The following is a 19304-nucleotide window of genomic DNA, read 5'->3' as shown; positions in this document are numbered from 1 at the left end:
ACAGCACATGACTGAGCATGGCACATTGGATGACCCCAGGTAGAAGGCCTTACCCTGGCTGGAACAAGGAGAAAGCTCAGAAATGACTGGGAAGTTGAGGAGTTGGGTTCTAGGGTAGGGTGGAGCCATGCAGAAGACAAGCTAACTGCCGCCTGACAAATTCGCAATTCCCCTTTGAGGACACCTTAGGAAAGTGACAATTACAAATTCCATTTATCATTTTGCTGGTCATCTTCAGTAACCACATTTTCAACTTTGTCCCTTTTAGGCTACATTTACTTCTTTTCAGGACCAAAAACATACAAGTATGACACAGAGAAGGAAGATGTGGTTAGTGTGGTGAAATCTAGTTCCTGGATTGGTTGCTAAATGGAAAAGCCTGGTCTTCCCAACAACGAGGATGACGGCAAGCAGCTTCTAACTGGATCTTAAGGATGAAAGCAGAATGTAGGACAGGGATTCTTCCCATGGCCTTCAAGTCAAATTAGAATTCATTGAAAATAATGTTTCCAAATTTTTTCATAGTTGTATATTCAGAATTTTCATCCACATTAGAAAGTGTCTATATGGGCAACTTTATACAAAATCCAAATCAACACAATGCACTCTCCAGTTAGACACCATTATTTTTTCCTTACTTAATATACTGAAGCAGATCAGTTTGATTTTTATTTCCAGGAGGAAGCCTCGTGGTAAATTCCATGACATATACTATAATTCTTTTAATAGGAAATGTTATTACTATACAAATTATAATTATCTGCAAGCAATGGCTTTTGTGGCCATGATTTGGCCATCATTTGTTATAATGAATACAAATTTTCCCAATTTTTACTTAAAAGACATCACAACAAAATATTGTGTAAGATTTGTTTCTAGTTTGTTTAATTTCTGTCTACTCACTGGTCTCTGATGTAGGCTTAGGTGGATAAACCTACCCAAACAAATTTTCATAGTAGGCAAGAGATGGGCACTTTGCAACAGGAAAATTTTTAACAAAAGCTAATAAAATGTTTGAATAGAACAGTTCCTCATTTCTTTTTTCTGTTAATATTTACTCGCTTCTATAATACTTTATTTAGCCACCCACAAATTCTGTGTGCCCGTAGAAAAATTAAACCATGAAATAGCATCATAAGTACACAGACCCAGGAAAAATAACAGTAACTTATTCGACCACCTTATTCCTGAAAATAGACTCAGTGAAACTACCTTTGACCCAGCCAAGTGAGTGTCTTTTGAGCAGTCTTCCATTCAGGGAAGCTCATCTTTTGTTTTAGTTATTCTTACTTCAAGCTACACCTTTTTCCCTACCTAGACATCAGTACAGGTAAATCTATGGCTGTCTGTCATTCTTATAATTTTGCCTTAATCTTACTCCCTAGAATGTAAGGATTCTAAAATATTTTAATGGTTCTAAAATTGAACGATAAAATACTTGTAATACTTCATAGACCTCCTGGTACATCTACAGTGTTTAACAGATGCTACTATTGTTGCCACCATTTATGACATTTGTTTCATACACTCACTTAAAAGACCCAATATTAAGAAGGGATGGAGGAGTTACTCAAGGTTATTCTATACTTTCCATTTGGTTTCTGTCACTGAAAGTGGCCATTTATAGCCAACCAGATGTTGAATATTTGTTGAAGGCAAGGTCTGCCATCTTTGCCTTCTAACGTCAAGGTGCTTCTACAGAGGTGAAAAGTCACTTTTGCAAAAACTGCTAAGACGGACTTCTTACTACCAATAAGCAAGGAGGAAAACAGGCTGGCAATTTCTTTAAATGTTTAACATAGATTTATCTTATGACACAGCGATCTCACTCCTAACTATACACCTGTGAGAAATTAAAACGTCTACACGAAAAACTTGCACATAAATATTGGCAGCATCATTACTTATAACAGCCAAAGCATGGAAACATGTCCATTAGTGATAAGTGAATACATAAAATGTGGCAAGTCCAGACGATCGAATGTCATTTGACAATAAACAGAAATGAAGTCCTAACGTGTGCTATAACATGGATGAAGCTTGAAAACATCATGGTAAATGAAAGAAGCCAGATACAAAAGGTCACATATTGTATGATTCTATTTATGTGAAACATTTATACAGAAAGCAGACCAGTGCTTGTCAGAAGCTGGAGGAGGGGGTTATAAAGAGTGACTACTACTAATGGGCATGGGGTTCTTTTTTTGGGATAATGGAAATGTTCTAAAACTGAAAGTTGTACAACTCTGTGAATATACTGAAAGCCATTATATTGTACACTTTAAATGAGCAAATTTTATGTTAACTATATCTCAATAAAGCTGTTACATTAAAAAAACAAACAAGGAGATCAAAGTGGTGTGATGATTCATGGAGGTCATGCATTCTGGCAGCTGTGTCAGGGACCACATGACAGTGGAACACCAGCCTGAAGACATCCAGTGCTGCACACAACCAGCCAGATGTCCTCCTCATGTCCGGCACTAGCCCAGAACTGTGCATAAAGAAGACACTTCACTAGTCAATGAATTCACTGAAAGCAATAAAGCATATGCTCTCAGGTCTGGCTGATGGATTCAAACTCCACATCTTCTGTTTTCAACTATGTGATATTGACCAAATTCCCTCATCCTCATTCTCTGTCTCAGTGTCTTCCTTTATAAAAATGGAAAAATGGCAGTTTTTACCTCCTAAGGATATTTAGAGGCTTAAAGCTATGAGTCTAAATATGCAAAGTAGTCTCTGGCACTCTACAGAGGCTCTATACTTGTTGTTGTTGAAGCCATTAGAGTTCATTTTGTTTTGTGATATTTTGGAGAATTTGTATATATCCTTTGAAATAACTAAAGATCTGATGAGCTATAACATCACAAGAATTGATCATCAATGATCTGAAATTTTTCTCTTCCAAATGTCAAATTAAATAATTTTAAAATACTATGTTTAGCCCCCATCTCCAAAAAATAATTCTTACAAATCATCATTTTATTGAGTTGAAGAATTCTTGGCTCTTAGGCCAGGCATGGTGGCTCACACCTGTAGTCCTAGCACTTTGGGAGGCCAAGGTGGGTGGATCACTTGAGCCCAGGAGTTTGAGACCAACACAGGCAACATGCTGAGACCCTATCTCTACTAAAAATACAAAAAGTAGCTAGGAATAGTAGCTCACGCCTGTGGTCCCAGCTATTTGGGAGGCTGAGGTGGGAGGACTGTTTGAGCCCAGGGGGCAGAGGTTGCAGTGAGCTGAGATTGTGCCACTGCACTCCAGCCTGGGTGACAGAGAAAAACCCTGTCTCAAAAAAATAAAAAAAATCTTGGCTCTCAGATATAAAATTTGTATGTATTTTGGAAAGATACATACAGTCTCTCTAAAGCACAAGAAGGGGTGATGGTGTCATAACACAGAGCACTTATCTTCATATGATATAAGAACTTTGTGCAGAAATAATTTATAAAATATACTACTCATTTGACTTCAGAGTAACTGAGTGCAAACATGACTCATTAAATAACAGTTTTGGACAAAGTGTGGCTGAAGTACTCCTTTGAGGATCAAGAGGTAGCAAAATAGAGTTCACTTTCTGATGAATTCTGTGCATTATCCTATTAATCTCAGTGATGACTTTTTGTGAGCTGAGACCTTTGAAAGAACTAAACAAGCTACTAAGAATGAATGATTCACCTCAGTGGGGAGCTTTCCTAACAGCTCCATATTAAATTTTCTGTGGTGTAAACCAAGCCCTGTTTTATCTAACCTAGTGCTAAATGGAAGACCGAAGTTTGTCTTTTGGGTCTTCTGTTTCTTTCCAAATGTTTATTGGGAAACAACTTAGATGTCCGTTTCACAAAGCAGATGGCAAACAACCTAAGCTGTTTTTCATTTGGAATTCTGTATGTAACATTTTTAAATGGCCACAGGGTCTTCAAGGTGCTTTTATTTATATATTATCCAGATGTTTTTTAAATCCTGTTAGTTATTTTTCTCTTACAGGCAATGAAATTGAAGGTTCTTGGTGAATATTCATAGCTAAAATTACCCAGTGAAGGGCCATTTGAGAGGAAATGCATAATGCTAGCCAACAGGTTGGTATTTTAGACCACTATAATGGAGCTTAGGAGAGTCCAGGCCAAAAGATCGTCTGCATTTCTCCCCAGTAGGTCCGGGTAAAAAGCAGAAACAGCATCTTTTGATCGTCTTTCATCTGTCGAGCCTCCTGTGTTTGGTCTCATTCCCATCCCTAAGTGGTTTGTCAACATGACTAGTTTAAAAGGTATCCTGTTACACTCAAAATGTCATAATCACAGATTTGTTCCCAACACCTAGACCCTTGGAATTGAACTAGAAGCAGAACTGGGAAGCTGGCAAATAAATTACAATGGGAAATTAGTGAATGTCTTTGGGATTCAAAAGAGGACTCTTTTTTTTAATGAAGATCTCTTCATTTTAATGTCTTCTCCATTAATCTTAACATTCTTTCCTTTAATTTAATGTATCATTTAACATGTTTGGAGATGAAAGTAAAATTGTGTTGCACAATGCAGCATGTTGTTATGACAAGAGATTGAGGCGAGATGAGAATAGAAAAGCATGAGAGGGAGTAAATGGGAAAACAATTGCAAAACATTTGTTGAGAAATGTTAACACTTAAGACCATCTCGGATCATTTGCAGTGGAAAAAAAGGGTGTCTGTATAAACAGTTAGCAATGTGTTTATTCTTGGAAAGTCCCAGGCCTGTAATGCATTGATAAGCAACATGAGTTTTTTAGTTGGATATTAAATGTGTTGAGAGCCGTCTCTGTAGAGAACGGACGTCAAAAGTCCATTATAGCACATTCCACTTGAATTGCAGACTGCTCAATGGTTGTGGTGTGCCACCTTCCCAGATTCTAAACGTAATTCCATATATGAATTAGCAATCTCTGTGAGTGATTTTATCAGTTGTTCCTTTAAAACAATCTCTAAAATTAGTTCATCTTTACAATCAATTCAGTACTTTTGAGGGATCTATCTACCTCACCATCTCTACCCGTATTATTCATTCTTAATTCACTAGAAAAGATTCATTTAGCACCTACTTTGTGCTGGCACCAACCTATGCTCAGGTGCTTTCTTGCATAAACTTCTGCCCTCAAGGAGCTTACATTCTATTATTGAGACACACAATATTCAAATGAATAGAGATCTAAAATGAAAGACAGTGAAAGTGCTTTGAAAAAATAAATAAAGCAGGGCAGGTAATAAAGAATGTTGGAGTGCCATTTTATAAAAATATATTTGGGAAAAGGCCATACTGGATCCAGGGTATTCATGCAGAATGACTGAAGGGAGGGAGGAAGCTGTGGAAGTCTCTAGACATTTCAGGTAGAAGAAGCAGTAAGTGCAAGACCTTGATGTAGGTAGGAAGGATTTGCACATGTTTGAGGCACAGCAGGAAGGCCAGTGTGGCTGGAGACAGTGAGGGAGAAAGAAACACATGGGATTAGAGAAGCAGCTAAGCACGCCATGGAAAGCCTTCCAAGTCCCGTGAAAAGAAAGGTTTTGAGCAGGTGCATAACATGATCTGACTGCTGAGTAGCAAACAGATTATAAAAGCACATGAGTGGATTCAGGGACATTAGATAGTGCCATTTTCCAGGGTAGAAATGATGGTGGCACTGACCAAAGAAGTAGCAGTGAAAATGCTAAGATTGTCAGATTGAGTAATATTTCCAGGTAAAGCCAATTGTATTTGTGTCTAAAGTGCACGCAGAATTTCATAAAAAGAGAAGGGTCCGCAATGACTCCAACGTTTCTGGTCTAAACAAGTGAAGGAGTGGTGGTGAATGAGAAAGACTAAAGGAAGAGCAGGTTTATGGGGGCTGGAAATCAAGGGTGCAGTTTTGAATTCATTGAGTTTGAGATGCCTATTAGACATCCAAGGGAAAATGTCCCTATATGAAAAGCTTAAGTAGGTAGATAGATGTAAAAAACCTGAGTCCAACGAAGAGTTTGAGACCCAAGATAGAAATTTAGGAGTTAAGCCTTAAATTGTTATCTACATTCTTTTTTATTTCCCCCACATACTATGTGGAATTTAGGGCAATGTGAATTATTAAAATATCAGCAGGCAGATGAAAAATGATCTCAAGTGTTTTGAATTACCGTCCAGTGTTTTAGTAAACCCATTCTTTCCCACCTCAAGGACGTAGGTTAGTTTTCAGAAAAGTTGCACACTTTTTTTGAAGTTTTTTTTAGTCTTCATTTTTGTATTTCTCGTTTTCAAAGTCAAAGAAGAAATCAGAAAAGAAAATATAAAATCTTAAATGTTGCTCTGAATGAAAGTCATTGAAAAACTTAAGGATTGTTTTTCAGGAACTAACAAGATCCTATGCTAATAAGTATTACTTATTAATACAGTAAAAAGTAGCCTAGGAAGCTCACTAAGAAGGATAAAAGAACTTTTGAGATTTAGAAACATGTTTTGTCCTTACAATAAAAACAGCTCTGTTTGTAATCTCACCAAGCCTTACAGAGAAAGTGACTAGCAAGGTCCCTTAATAAAGTTCTCAAATAAGGCCATTTTTTCAATTAATTTTTAATTAATTTCTAATTTAATTGCATTGTAGTCTGAGAATGTGGTCTGAATGATACGAGCTATTTTAAATTTGTTGAGACTTAACCTAAGTTTGTCTTTTGACTCGATATGTGATCAAATTTTTGTGAGTGCTGTGTGTTCAGATGTAGGTTTTCAGTAAGTGAACTTTCCTTTGCACATCTTTTTCTCCTCGGATGTCTCACTTATTTCACCTGTGAGCTCACATTTCCATGGGATCATCAGTTTCCCCAGCTAGGAGAGGTGTGAGGGCCTGGGTCTTTTTTGTTCCCAGCTTGATGAGCATACAGGCTGGGATGGGACTGAAGAATCTCAGGGCAGCATTCTTGGTAATGAAGTCTGGACTCAACCCCCCTCATTCTCATTCACTCTGTCAGTAAATCCTGCTCTCAAGGACCCCTCAGAAATTCAGTCTCAGGCTTTGAGTATTTCTGGGGGCTGCTACTATGTCTACAATGGTGTAGTCTCCATCCTGGGGAGGAGTGAAGGAAGGGATCTCTCAGGAGTTGGTGAGACTGTACACACCTTGTTATAGACATATAGTCTCCATCCTGGGGAGGAGTGAAAGAAGGGACCTCTCAGGAGCTGGTGAGGCTGACTACACACCTTGTTACAGACATATAGTCTCCATCCTGGGGAGGAGTGAAGGAAGGGACCTCTGAGGAGCTGGTGAGGCTGACTACACACCTTGTTACAGACATATAGTCTCCATCCTGGGGTGGAGTGGAGGAAGGGACCTCTGAGGAGCTGGTGAGGCTGACTACACACCTTGTTACATACATATAGTCTCCATCCTGGGGAGGAGTGAAGGAAGGGACCTCTCAGGAGCTGGTGAGGCTGTACACACCTTGTTACAGACATATAGTCTCCATCCTGGGGAGGAGTGAAGGAAGGGACCTCTCAGGAGCTGGTGAGGCTGTACACACCTTGTTACAGACATCCCATCTCTGCTGACATCCAACATCAACTCCGCATTAATTTATTTTTAATTTATTTAAAAATATTCATTGAATGCCTGTTTGCTCTTGGGTTATATCAGGAAACAAAACAAAATCCCTTGCCTTTATATGACTTCCAATGTACAAGGAGAAGACAGGCAATAAGCAGGAGACATAATAAGTGATCAAATTATACAGCAGGTTAGAAAATAAGGTCTATAGAAAAATAATAACTATAGGGCAGTGCCTAGACATTTAGGAATCACAACCTGGGGAAGCAGCTTGCAATTTGAAGTAGATCAGCCAGAAAAGGCCTCACTAAGAAGGTACAAAATATCATCTTCATGAGAAAGAAAATCCATTTTCTTTTCTGGGTGGCTCTGTGCTCCTCATCTCAAAATGTAATCCTCAGGTGTTGAGGGAGGGGCCTGGTGGGAGGTAATTGAATCACAAGGGTGGTTACCTCCATGCTGTTCTCATGATAGTAAGTGAATTCTCATGAGATCTAATGGTTTTATAAGTGTTTGGCAGTTCCTCCTTATTTTTCTTTTTCTCTCTTTTTCCTGCCACCTTGCAAAGAGGTGCCTGCTTCCCCTTCACCTTCCACCGTAATTGTTTCCTGAGGCCTCCCCAGCCATGAGGAACTATGAGTCAATTAAACTTCCTTCCTTTGTAAGTTACCTAGTCTCGGGTATTTCATTATAGCAGTGTAAAAACGAACTAATAAGCAAATTATTACCGGTAGAGTGGGATATTGCTATAAAAAGATCTGAAAATTTGGAAGTGACTTTGGAACTGGGTAACAAGCAGAGGTCGGAACAGTTTGGAGGGCTCAGAAGACAGGAAGATGTGGGAAAGTTTGGCACTTCCTAAAGACTTGCCTTGCTGAATGGTTTTGATCAAAATGCTGATAGTCCTATGGACAAAGAAGTCCAGGCTGAGATGGTCTCAGAGGAAGATGAGGAACGTATTGGGAACTGGAGTAAAGTTACTCTTGCTATGCCAGCGAAAAGACTGGTGGCATTTTGTCCCTGCCCTAAGGATTGTGAACTTTGAACTTGAGAGAGATTATCTGAAACTAGAACTTATGTTTAAAGGGGAAGCAGAGAATAAAAAGTTGGAAAATTTGCAGTCGGATCATACAGTAGAAAAGAAAACCCCATTTTCTGGAGAGAAATTCAAGCCAGCTCCAGAAATTTCCATAAATAACAACGAGCTGGATGTTAACAGTCAAAACAATGGGGAATATGTCTCCAGCGCATGTCAGAGATCATCAGAGCAGCCCCTTCCATCACAGGCCTGGAGGCCTAGGAGAGGGAAATGGTTTCATGAGCCAGGCCCAGAGCCCCCACTGCTGCTCTATGCAGCCTCAGGACTTAGTGCCCTGCAACCCAGCCAATTCAGCTCCAGCCATGGCTAAAAGGGGCCAAGGTACAACTCAGAGAATTGCTTCAGAGGGTGCAAGCCCCAAGCCTTGGTAGCTTCCATGTGGTGTTGGACCTGCAGGAGCACAGAAGTCAAGAATTGACGTTTGGGAACCTCCACCTAGATTTCAGAGGATGTATGGAAATGTGTGGATGTCCAGACAGAAGTTTGCTGCAGGGATGGAGCCTTCATTGAGAACCTCTGTTAGGGCAATGTGGAAGGAAAATATGAGGTTGGAGCCTCAACACAGAGTCCCCACTAGGGCACTGCCTAGTAGAGCTGTAAGAAGAGGGCCACTGTCCTCCAGACCCCAGAAAGGCAAATGCAACAGCTTGCACCATGCACCGGGAAAAGCTATAGGCACTCAATGTCAGCCTATGAAAGCAGGTTCAGAGGCTGTTTCCTGCAAAGCCATAGGGGCAGAGCTGTCCAAGGCCTTGGGAGCCCAGCCTTTGCATCAGCATGCTCTGGATGTGAGTCATGGAGTCAAAAGAGATCATTTTGAAGCTTTAAGATCTAACGACTACCTCGCTGGATTTTGGACTTGTATGGGCCATGTAGCCCCTTTGTTTTGGCAAATTTCTCTCATTTGGAATGGGTACATGTATCCAATACCTGTATCTTGGAAGTAACTAACTTGCTTTTGACTTTAGAGGCTCATAGATGGAAGGGACTTGCCTTGTCTCAGATGAGACTTTAGACATGAACTTTTGGGTTAATGCTTGAATGAATTAAGACTTTGGGGGACTGTCAGGAAGGCATGATTAGTTTTGAAATATGAAAAGACATGAGATTTGGGAGGGTCCAGAGGCAAAATGATATGGTTAGGCTTTGTGTCCCCACCCAAATCTCATCTTGAATTATGTTCCCCAGGTGTTGAGGGAGAAACCTGGTAGGAGGTGATTGACTCATGGGGGTGATTTCTTTCATGTCATTCTCAGGATAGTGAGTGAGTTCTCAGGAGTGTTAGTGTCTGGCACCCCTGCCTTCTTTTGTTCTTTCTCACTTTTTCCTGCTGTCTTGTGAAGAGGTATCTGAATCCCCTTGATCTTCTGCCATGATTGTAAGTTTTCTGAGGCTTCCCCAGCCACAAGGAACTGTGAGTCAATTAAACCTCTTATAAATTACCCAGTCTCAGGTATTTCTTTATAGCAATGTGAAAATGGACTCATGCATATATTATAACTAATACTGATAAATCAAATAAAAGCTTTGGCTGTGTAAAAAAAAAAATTACTAAATCAGTCAGATCTGCCAAAGAGTACATATTACTATGTGAACTTAAAGTTTTATCATTTTTCTGAAATAAAAGTCTTTGTAAAAAGAATTTTTTAGAAAGTCAAGTACATTTAACATTAAAAATTCAATGTTCTTACTTTCTGTGAATTGGGGAAAATTCGAATTATATAAGGGCTTACTTATCTCTAGAAATAAGATGACAGTTTCTTTAAGAGACATTATAATCTAATTTATAAATACTTTCTAGAATTAATACTTTCCAAAAGCTGAAGAATTTTTCCAACTCTTACAATTAAAGGGCAGTGTCTTTCCCAATGACAAATACTAATACATATAGATGCATCAGTATGTAGAGATTGTATTTCAGTCTTTTAATTCTGCCATGAGTCAAGAATAAATACAGAAATACAAACACTAACTAGGGTTGATATCAAAAATATAGTCTCCTTCCCAGTGGACACAAAGTTCTATATTGATTTGAGTTCACAAATAGATGAACATACAGAAAAACAAACAAAAACTTACCAGATTCTCTGTTGCATTTACCCAACAAAAAAAATGTTCTCCATTATTTAGAGAGATCACCAAATGGTTACATTATAAAACCAAATTCCCAATTATTGCAACAACAAACTGAGAATAAGTTGTTGACGAGGAGCAAACCAGAAACAAGAATTAAACACAAAATTACTAAAGAGGGCCAAACTAGATAAACAGAGAGTAAGTAAGCAAAGCCAAAGATCTACTATTACTCAGAATTTAGTATGAAAATAAAGAAAAGATGTGCCCAGGTTAAGCAACAATTGGTAAACTTCTCCAGCAACACAGTGTAAGTTCGGAAAACCATCTTTTCTGTACAAATCCTAGGTTCACAGCTGAGTTCCCTTAACAAAAAGATTCTCAAGAGAAAAGTATACAATTCATTTAATACAGGTTTCACATGACACAGAAGCTTTCATTAAAAAAAAAATGAAGACCAGAAAAAAAAATAGTAAAGTCTGCATATTTTTACATTAGGTTTGATGACAAGTGAACTGTCATGAAGAAATAGAGTTGGACATAATGTATGATCCAGAAGTAATACAATGGGGAAAACAGCAAACCTCTGTAATCTCCTGAGGAGTTCTTCCTGCCTGCTGCACAGACAAAACTGATTCATAGAGACCATGGCATTGCAGTAAAGAGAGAGTGTAACTGATACGAGGCTGACCGTGCCATGCAGGCGACAGAGTTATAATATTACTCAAATCAATATCCCCAAAGGCTCAGAATTTAGGGTTTCTATGGAGTTTGGTGGGGAATTGGCTACAGAATGGGTGCTGTTGATTGGCAGGGGATGAAATTATAGGGGTGTGGAAAACAGTTCTCAAGCACTGAGTCCCCTTCTGGCTAGGGCCACAGGTTCAGTTGAGTCATGAGTCCATGTTAGGTCACTCTGAAAGATATCTCAAGAACACCAATCTTAGGTTTCACAATTGTGATGTTACCTATAGGAGCAATTAAGGAAGTCACAAATCTTCTGACCTCTGGCCATATGATTCCTGAGCAGTAGAAGATTATAGAAATGATCCCTACATCTTAGCACAGTTCAGGCCCCTCCCATAATCGTATTCTTTTGGCCTTTCATTAGTCTTACAGAGATTGTCTTTGGTTCCTAAATAAGGAGTGGATTCATTTTAGGGAGGGATTATTCTCATCCTTGCTTGGAAGTTAAATTATAAACAAAATTCTTGGCTGGGCATGGTGGCTCATGGCTGTAATCCCAGCACTTTGGGAGGCCAAGGTGGGCAGATCATCTGAGGTCAGGAGTTCAAGACTAGCCTGGCCAATGTGATAAAACCCCATCTCTACTAAAAATACAAAAAAATTAGCCAGGTGTGGTGGCAGGCACCTGTAATCCCAGCTTTTTGGGAGGCTGAAGCAGGAGAATTCCTCAAACCTGGGAGGTAGAGGTTGCAGTAAGCCAAGACCACATCACTGCATTCCAGCCTGGGCAACAAGAGTGAAACGTCATCTCAAAAAAACAAAAACAAAAACAAAATTCCTCCGAAAGTTAAGTTGCCCGATGCCCAGGAATGACCAGGTCAGAAGCAAGATGGAATCAACTATGTCAGATTTCTCTTATTGTTATAATTTTGCAAACACAGTTTCATTTTGTTTGTACAGATTCTTCTCTGCGTCATTTTATCTTAAAAGATATGGACATTCCTCCACGTTTTGGGAGGGCACCCAGCCTCTTTCTTCAGGGAAAGATCAGAAAATACTTCCTAGGTTTTATGGTCTGCTTCAGGGGAGAAAGACTGGGGGGAAATGAAGTGAAATTCCTGCTTCTCAAATTTCTCTAGGTGAAAATAGTTAATATGCCAAGGTACTGTTTTTGGAGTAGTGTGTCCTAAACCCAATCAGCAGTTTACTTTGTCAGGAAAGCCCACTTGGGCTTTTCAGTGGAACCTTCAAAATTGCTAAACTATAATTTTTTACAAAGTAAAATCATGACTCAAAGAAATGTAAAATGAACACATGTCAAATAATTTGTTGATTTAATTAATGAGGAGACTAGCAAAAGAATTCGGAGAATGTATACATGCAGTTAGGAATGCTAAAATGATCTTGCTAATAAGTGCAAAACTGGTTGATATCCCATAAGTCAGTAAACATTTTAAAGTTTTATCTCTATAATGTTTTATAAAACATAATAAAGTTTTATCTCGAAAGGCAATATGCCTTTGCATTTCTATGAACAAGAGTCGTTTGCATTACTGTAGACAGGAAATACTTGCATTGTTATCAGTTTTCTCCAAAGTAGTTTCTATTTCTAAAGAGCTATAAATATGGTCTGGTCATCAGAGAAAGTCATAGGTGCACACCCCATAGAATCAAATACTCTCGGGAAGATAAATACTTTCACGTGTGTGTCAGGATGACGAAAATCCAACACAGACACATAATAAGCATTCCACTAGAGTCAGCCATTATTTGAAAGTAAGCTCTAATACTATTTCCTAACATTATGCTAGGACTTGGGATTTCGATTCTTTAATTTCCTTTTGAAGTAATTTCTACAATTAAAAACAACATATTGAAAGTTAAAACTAAACAGAAGAGAAGAGAGTCCTCTAAAGCAAAACACTGCTTTCTCTTCCCAGTTTGAAAAACACTGTTCTTCATATAACTGATTACTGGGTGAACCTACTGAGAAAGGGGACAGCTGAGAGAAGGGACATTTCCTGGGCCAGGGCTCTTGAGGACAGGTGATATGGCCTCCGGAAGTTCATCCAAACACCTAAGGGCAGTGCTTGCCATCCGGTAACTGCTGCTCCTTCATATCCGGGAAAGTGCCGGTGGGTCCAGAGCCTCCAGGCAAGAATTAGAAGGTATTCCCTGCCTGTATGCACCCAGAAACCACCCTTTAAACCCATACCTGATAGGTAACTGGAGATGACTACTGAGGCAGTACAATGCCAAAACAATGGGCTAAATCAAAACTTTTTACCAAGTACTTTTGGGTACAACCACAATTTAATCAAAACCGTATGAAACTCTTGGCATTTGATGTTTTTGACAATTGAAATTTCAGCTTTTGCAAGCACAGGATGTACAAGGACATGAGTTTGCCATTTTGCTAATGTGAAAATTTGGTTCGCTTTCAACATAAGGATGGTATGGATGGGAAAGGTAAACCCCCTGGCCACTGGGCATGCACATCCACACAGCTTACCCATATCCCTCACCAGTGTCAAGGTTCTGTTGTATTTTTAACTATCTTTCATACACTCTAGGGAGTAAAGAAAAACAAATACCTTATAATTGGACAGGAGGTTGTTATTTTAATAAAAAAAAAAGCAAAGAAAGGAAAGGAAAGGAAAGGAAAAAAGAGAAATTCCTTACCATTGAAGAATATTCATTTTCATTGGGAAGACAAGATAAAATTAATAAAATGGTCAACACCAGAGATAACATAGCCAAGAGCTGAAGTAGTTCTATAATAAAATTCCAGAAACGTCAAGAGGCCCATGAGTGATTATGGAGGAGTGGGGTATTGAATCTCATCCTGAAGGAAGTATACAATTTGGGCAGATGGAAAAGGAAGAGTGGGCCTTGCAGAAATGAAAAGGAGAGTTGGAGCAGGAAGATACTATCAGGAAGCAGAACTAGGTTAAAATGTTCACAGTGTAGAACAGGAAAAGGACAGCCTTCGGTGTCAGAATTAAACAGGCCGGGAGCGGTGGCTCACGCCTGTAATCCCAGCACTCTAGGAGGCCGAGGCAGGTGGATCACGAGGTCAAAAGATTGAGACCATCCTGGTCAACATGGTGAAACCCCGTCCCTACTAAAAATACAAAAATTAGCTGGGCATGGTGGTGCGCACCTGTATTCCCAGCTAAATGAGAGGCTGAGGCAGGAGAATTGCTTGAACCCAGAAGGCGGAGGTTGCGGTGAGCCGAGATCACACCATTGCACTCCAGTCTGGGTAACAACAGCGAAACTCCATCTCAAAAAAAAAAAAAAAAAAAAAAAGGCAGAATTAAAGTAAATAGAAAGTAAAATTTTTTTCATAGGTGACAAGAAGAAAATAGCATTGAATAAATTTTACATTGTGTCAGGTTCTTTCACCTCATTATTTAACATACCCTTTTTAAAAAATCATTTATGAAGGAAAGATCAGCATCATCCCCACTTTACAGATGAGTCCACAAAGGAGACCCAAGGAGTTAGGGGGCTTAACCAGCTGGTATTCATATCCCAGTCCCCAGGCCCTGTGATTCTCTACTCTTCCGACTACTGTTAGTGCTTTTTTTTTTGAGACGATGTCTCACTCTGTCTCCCAGACTGGAGTGCAGTGGCACAATCCTGGCTCACTGCCACCTCTGTCTCCTGGGTTTAAGCAATTCTCCTGCCTCAGCCTCCTGAGTAGCTGGGACTACAGGCATCTGCCACCATACCCCCTAATTTCTTTGTATTTTTAGTAGAGACAGGGTTTCACCATGTTGTCAGGCTGGTCTCAAACTCCTGACTTCAAATGAGCCGCCTGCCTTGGCCTCCCAAAATGCTGGGATTACAGGTGTAAGCCACCATGCCCAGCTGTGCTCTTTCTAATCACATTTCATGGAGACATTCCTAAAGAAGAGGTAAGTATTTGACTATGTTCTAGATGTTAAACCCCTGAGTGGCAGGAACTCACTGCCCAGCATTTAATTGATGCCAAATGTTCATTACATGGGTGAATCAACTAACAAGTCAGCAGAGAATCCATTCTTGGAAGATAAATGGTATAAATATACAATAAAGGGGAAATCATCATAATTTTTAAGAGAATTATGAGGAGTTAGGACTGTTATACTGTGCTTACATGGGAAAGATCCTGAAAATCAAGCTGAAGAATTTATTCCATAAAAAATGTGGGTTACAAAATGCAGGTTTTCAATGGAGCAATAAGATAAAGGTGATGTTTAAAATAATACTTTAAATTAATAAGTTATCATCAAGGTAACTGAAAGGAACAATTACTTATGTACCTTGTATAATATAGTGGACTTTCATATCTAGAGGAGGAGGACATGGGAGAAGAAGAATTAGAATGAGCAGGAGGAGGAGGAAAAGCAAGACAAAAAACCACATTCTTCTCTTAGAAAAACATTACAGGTTTATTCAACAGACATAAAATTACTCATAAATTGCTTACAAAAGTTTAAAAATACTTTCAAGTTCTGCAGAAATCTCATTACAGACAGGTAGTCAACAGCTTGCAGACAGGCCTTGGTCCATGGACCACATTTTGGGCAACCCTGGGCCACAGGGCATACCCATTTAAAATGATGTGCCTTCATTGCAAACTTGTCATTGTATGAACAATATCACTTAGCAAGTTTCCAAAGTGAGGATGCTGTAACTAAAAGTTATCATCTGTAAAGTGTGTTGATATCAAGAAAAGACGAAGGAGGAAAAAGTAGCATTGGCCATCAATTTCATAAGTACACCAAAAATTATTTCAGTAAGGGCTTTTTAAAAAAATATCACAACCCAATGTCAAAATTCCACTGAGGAGAGAATAAAAGAACATTGGGTTAAATTTACCAGGTGAGAATTTAATGAGGTACAGTAGTCCCCCTTATTCACAGGGGATGCATTTCAAGACTCCCAGTAGATGCTTTCAGTGAGGGACAGTACCAAATCCTACATATACTGTTTTTTCCCATATATACACACCTAAAATAAAGTTTAATTTATAAATTAGACACAGTAAGTGATTAACAATAATCAATATTAAAATAGAACAATTATAGCAATTTACTATAATAAATATTATTTGAATGTGGTCTCTCTCTCTCTGTCTCTCTCTTTCAAAATATCTTATGTTCATAAAAATAACCTACTGCAGTGACTGTGAGTAACTGAAACTGCAGAAAGTGAATCCACAAATATGAGGCGACTACTGTATAAATAAGAATGTTCTTTACAATGAAAATGGTCAAATACTTTAATGTAATAGCTGTCATGCCAAGAAACCCTGCCAGTAGCCTAGTGTCATGAGACTTACCCTTGCCTATCTAGGAGGTCAGCCAATTTCTGCCGAAGATTTAATTATTCTTCTAACAGAACCCAAACTCCAAAGCATAACCACATGGCTTATCTGCCTATGGTGTGCCAAGAACTTCAAGCCAGTAAAGCTTAGGAATTTAAGTACCAGAGAACACCAAACCACAGACTAACAGACAGTCCTCAAGTTAAAATCGGGTGTGTTTAAAAACTTTCTTCATTGGCTCTTCATAAGTCACAATGTTTTTCCCATAATAATGATCTTATAAACTAACAAAAGGCTAATACATGTATATGTAAGAGATGTACTGTGTACTAGGAATAAAAAATTATAGAAAATTGTGAAAGTTTGAATTTTTAATGTAAAAAGATACATATTTATGAAAATACATAGTAAGCATGTTTCAAATATTTAAACTTATTAATGGGGGAACCATTAGGATGGTAAAAGTGGTTTCAAGAAGTATATGCAAGACTGGCATATAGAATTAGTAAAAGGAAAGACGCTAAAATAAGATTGCTAAATTAGATACTGGGTAGATTAACAGCTCACCAAAGTGGTATAAAAATTATTTTAAACTGAAAGCATCTTAATCTGCAATCACCAAAAAGTAAAAATAAAACATTATCTACATTTATGCAGGTACTCCTAAGTGTAGATTTTGACATTAAATACTGACTGCCATTGACAGTACCCAGAGCCCCTCACCCAGGGAGTTTCCTGTTTCAGAAAGTACTTACCCTCAGCTCCAGGAAGTATAAATTTAGAAAAGCCAAATAGAGCCTTTCATACTTCCCTGCTGATGTACTAAACCTCTCATCCATTTTTGTTAAATTGGAATACAAACCTTTACGTCTGGCTACTAAACAAGTTACTCATTACTGAGTACTTCTGTGCACACATCAACTTTTCTCCTATTAATATATTTTTAGCTAATCCAAAGGCCTGGACCATTAAAACCTAAGAGGGTTAGAGGAAAGTTTTCCTCCCAACAGAGCAAAACTGGCTAATGTCCTAAAGAGCAATAAAATAATAACCTCTGGATTATCTTTTCAAGGGGTTCAGAACATGCTACCCCCAAAATATGCCACTTGGCCTATTGCTTATTTCAAGTTAAAGTAAACTGAGAACCAGCCAATGCAGAAAAAGCTCTTAACCTCCCCCTCATCTGCCTAAAATAACATATAAATTTCCCCTTCTATAAAGAAAATTTACATTTACAGGAGACAAAGAAAATTTCTATTAGTAAAGGTATCTTACCAGGAAGAGGACAACTTTTATTGCCTGAGAGACTTACATCGCATAAGAAGGTAAACTATATTCGCTCTACATTTCCTTCCCTCAGCTTCCCATCATTTGCATCTACCACTCCCCAGAAGCCCCAAACCCCTATTTTTTCATATAGCTTAGACAGACATATGACTCAGTTATCTGGCCACTTTCTTAAATCTCCTCTTTAGTGGGATTCCCATGCATATGTGCATAATTGAAATTATTTTTCTCCTGCTAATGTGTTTTATGTCCACTTAATTCTTAGACCAGCCACAGGACCCAGAAGGGTAGACGGAAGCATTTTTCCTTCCCTACACAATCACACAGAAATCAATTTCATCTCTACCAGATAAAAATTATCTTCAACTCTGTAACATTAGATGTTAATTCCTAGAATCTAATCCTAATCAATAGTAAATCGTAATTTTAACAAAAGAAATGACAGGATTTTTAGGTGCCACTTTCCAGGTGGGAATTTCTGCAGCTGGTGGCCCTCCTGCCCCAGCTTTGCTCCACTCAGGGCTCACCACTGAACTCACTCCGTGCACTCAGGCAAGCAGCCTGCGCTGTGCTCATGCTGCTGGCCTGGATGTCATGCCCAACAAGAGCAACCCAGGAACTCCAGCTGCTACAGCAGCAGGGGTGGCTCCAGGCGCTGGCTCTGTAAGAGGCTACAGCTGGACCAGGCAAACCACAAGTGGCTTCCACCTTGGGTGCCAGCATCTGGATGAGGAGAACATGGTGGTGGCTGAAACACTCAGAGACCTCAGCAACCATGGAACCCAAAGCGGGTGTTACAGCTCCAGTCTGGGAAGTCCTAAGGTCTGGGCTCCAGAAGGGTTGCAGCTCTTCTCTCCCATGGTCCAGAAAACGGAAGCTTGTCACTGCTCGAAGCTCAGTGAACCAGCCAGGAACATGTTACAATCCTTTTTGCACATCATTTAGAAAGTCCCAGGTTCTTGTCCCACATCCAAGAAGAATCAGGTTATGCAGACAACCAGAGGGTGAGCAAGGCAGAGAAGAGTTTTATTGAGTGGCAAAACAGCTCTTCATGGAGAGGGGACCTGAAGTGAGTAGCACCTACCCAAAGTTGGGTAGGCCCTTCATGTGGCTGAGTCTGGGGTTTTTGTAGGCTCACAGTGGAGGAGGTATGGGCTGTAGGTAGCCTTGGAAAAAGCAACATTTGATTGAATGAAAAGAAGTATTCAGAAAGAACCAATCAGAAAAGAGCAGGCAAACAGGAATAGTTCTCATTCAGGTCACAGACTCCATCTAGAACTGCAGCCCAGTTTTCAGGT

The 19304-nt window shown here is 39.2% G+C and overlaps 2 protein-coding genes across 2 annotated transcripts in view; one reads left to right on the top strand and one right to left on the bottom strand.

Annotated features, from left to right (window-relative positions):
* The window catches only part of MMP20 (matrix metallopeptidase 20), a 45601-nt gene extending 44745 nt beyond the window's left edge, over positions 1-856 (top strand). The window contains exon 10 of the mRNA XM_002754349.6: positions 269-856. Within this exon, the coding sequence (XP_002754395.3) occupies positions 269-369 (101 nt within the window). The 3' untranslated portion in view covers positions 370-856. The remainder of the gene's footprint in view (positions 1-268) is intronic.
* The window catches only part of LOC128928033 (uncharacterized), a 230242-nt gene that overhangs the window by 115660 nt on the left and 95278 nt on the right, over positions 1-19304 (bottom strand). The gene's annotated exons all lie outside the window — the stretch shown is intronic.

The sequence above is a fragment of the Callithrix jacchus genome, chromosome 10, assembly GCF_049354715.1.
Source record: "Callithrix jacchus isolate 240 chromosome 10, calJac240_pri, whole genome shotgun sequence".
NCBI classification, from domain to species: Eukaryota; Metazoa; Chordata; class Mammalia; order Primates; family Cebidae; genus Callithrix; species Callithrix jacchus.
The sequence above is the reverse complement of the archived record's forward strand: the minus strand, read 5'-3'. Positions and strand labels throughout refer to the sequence as shown.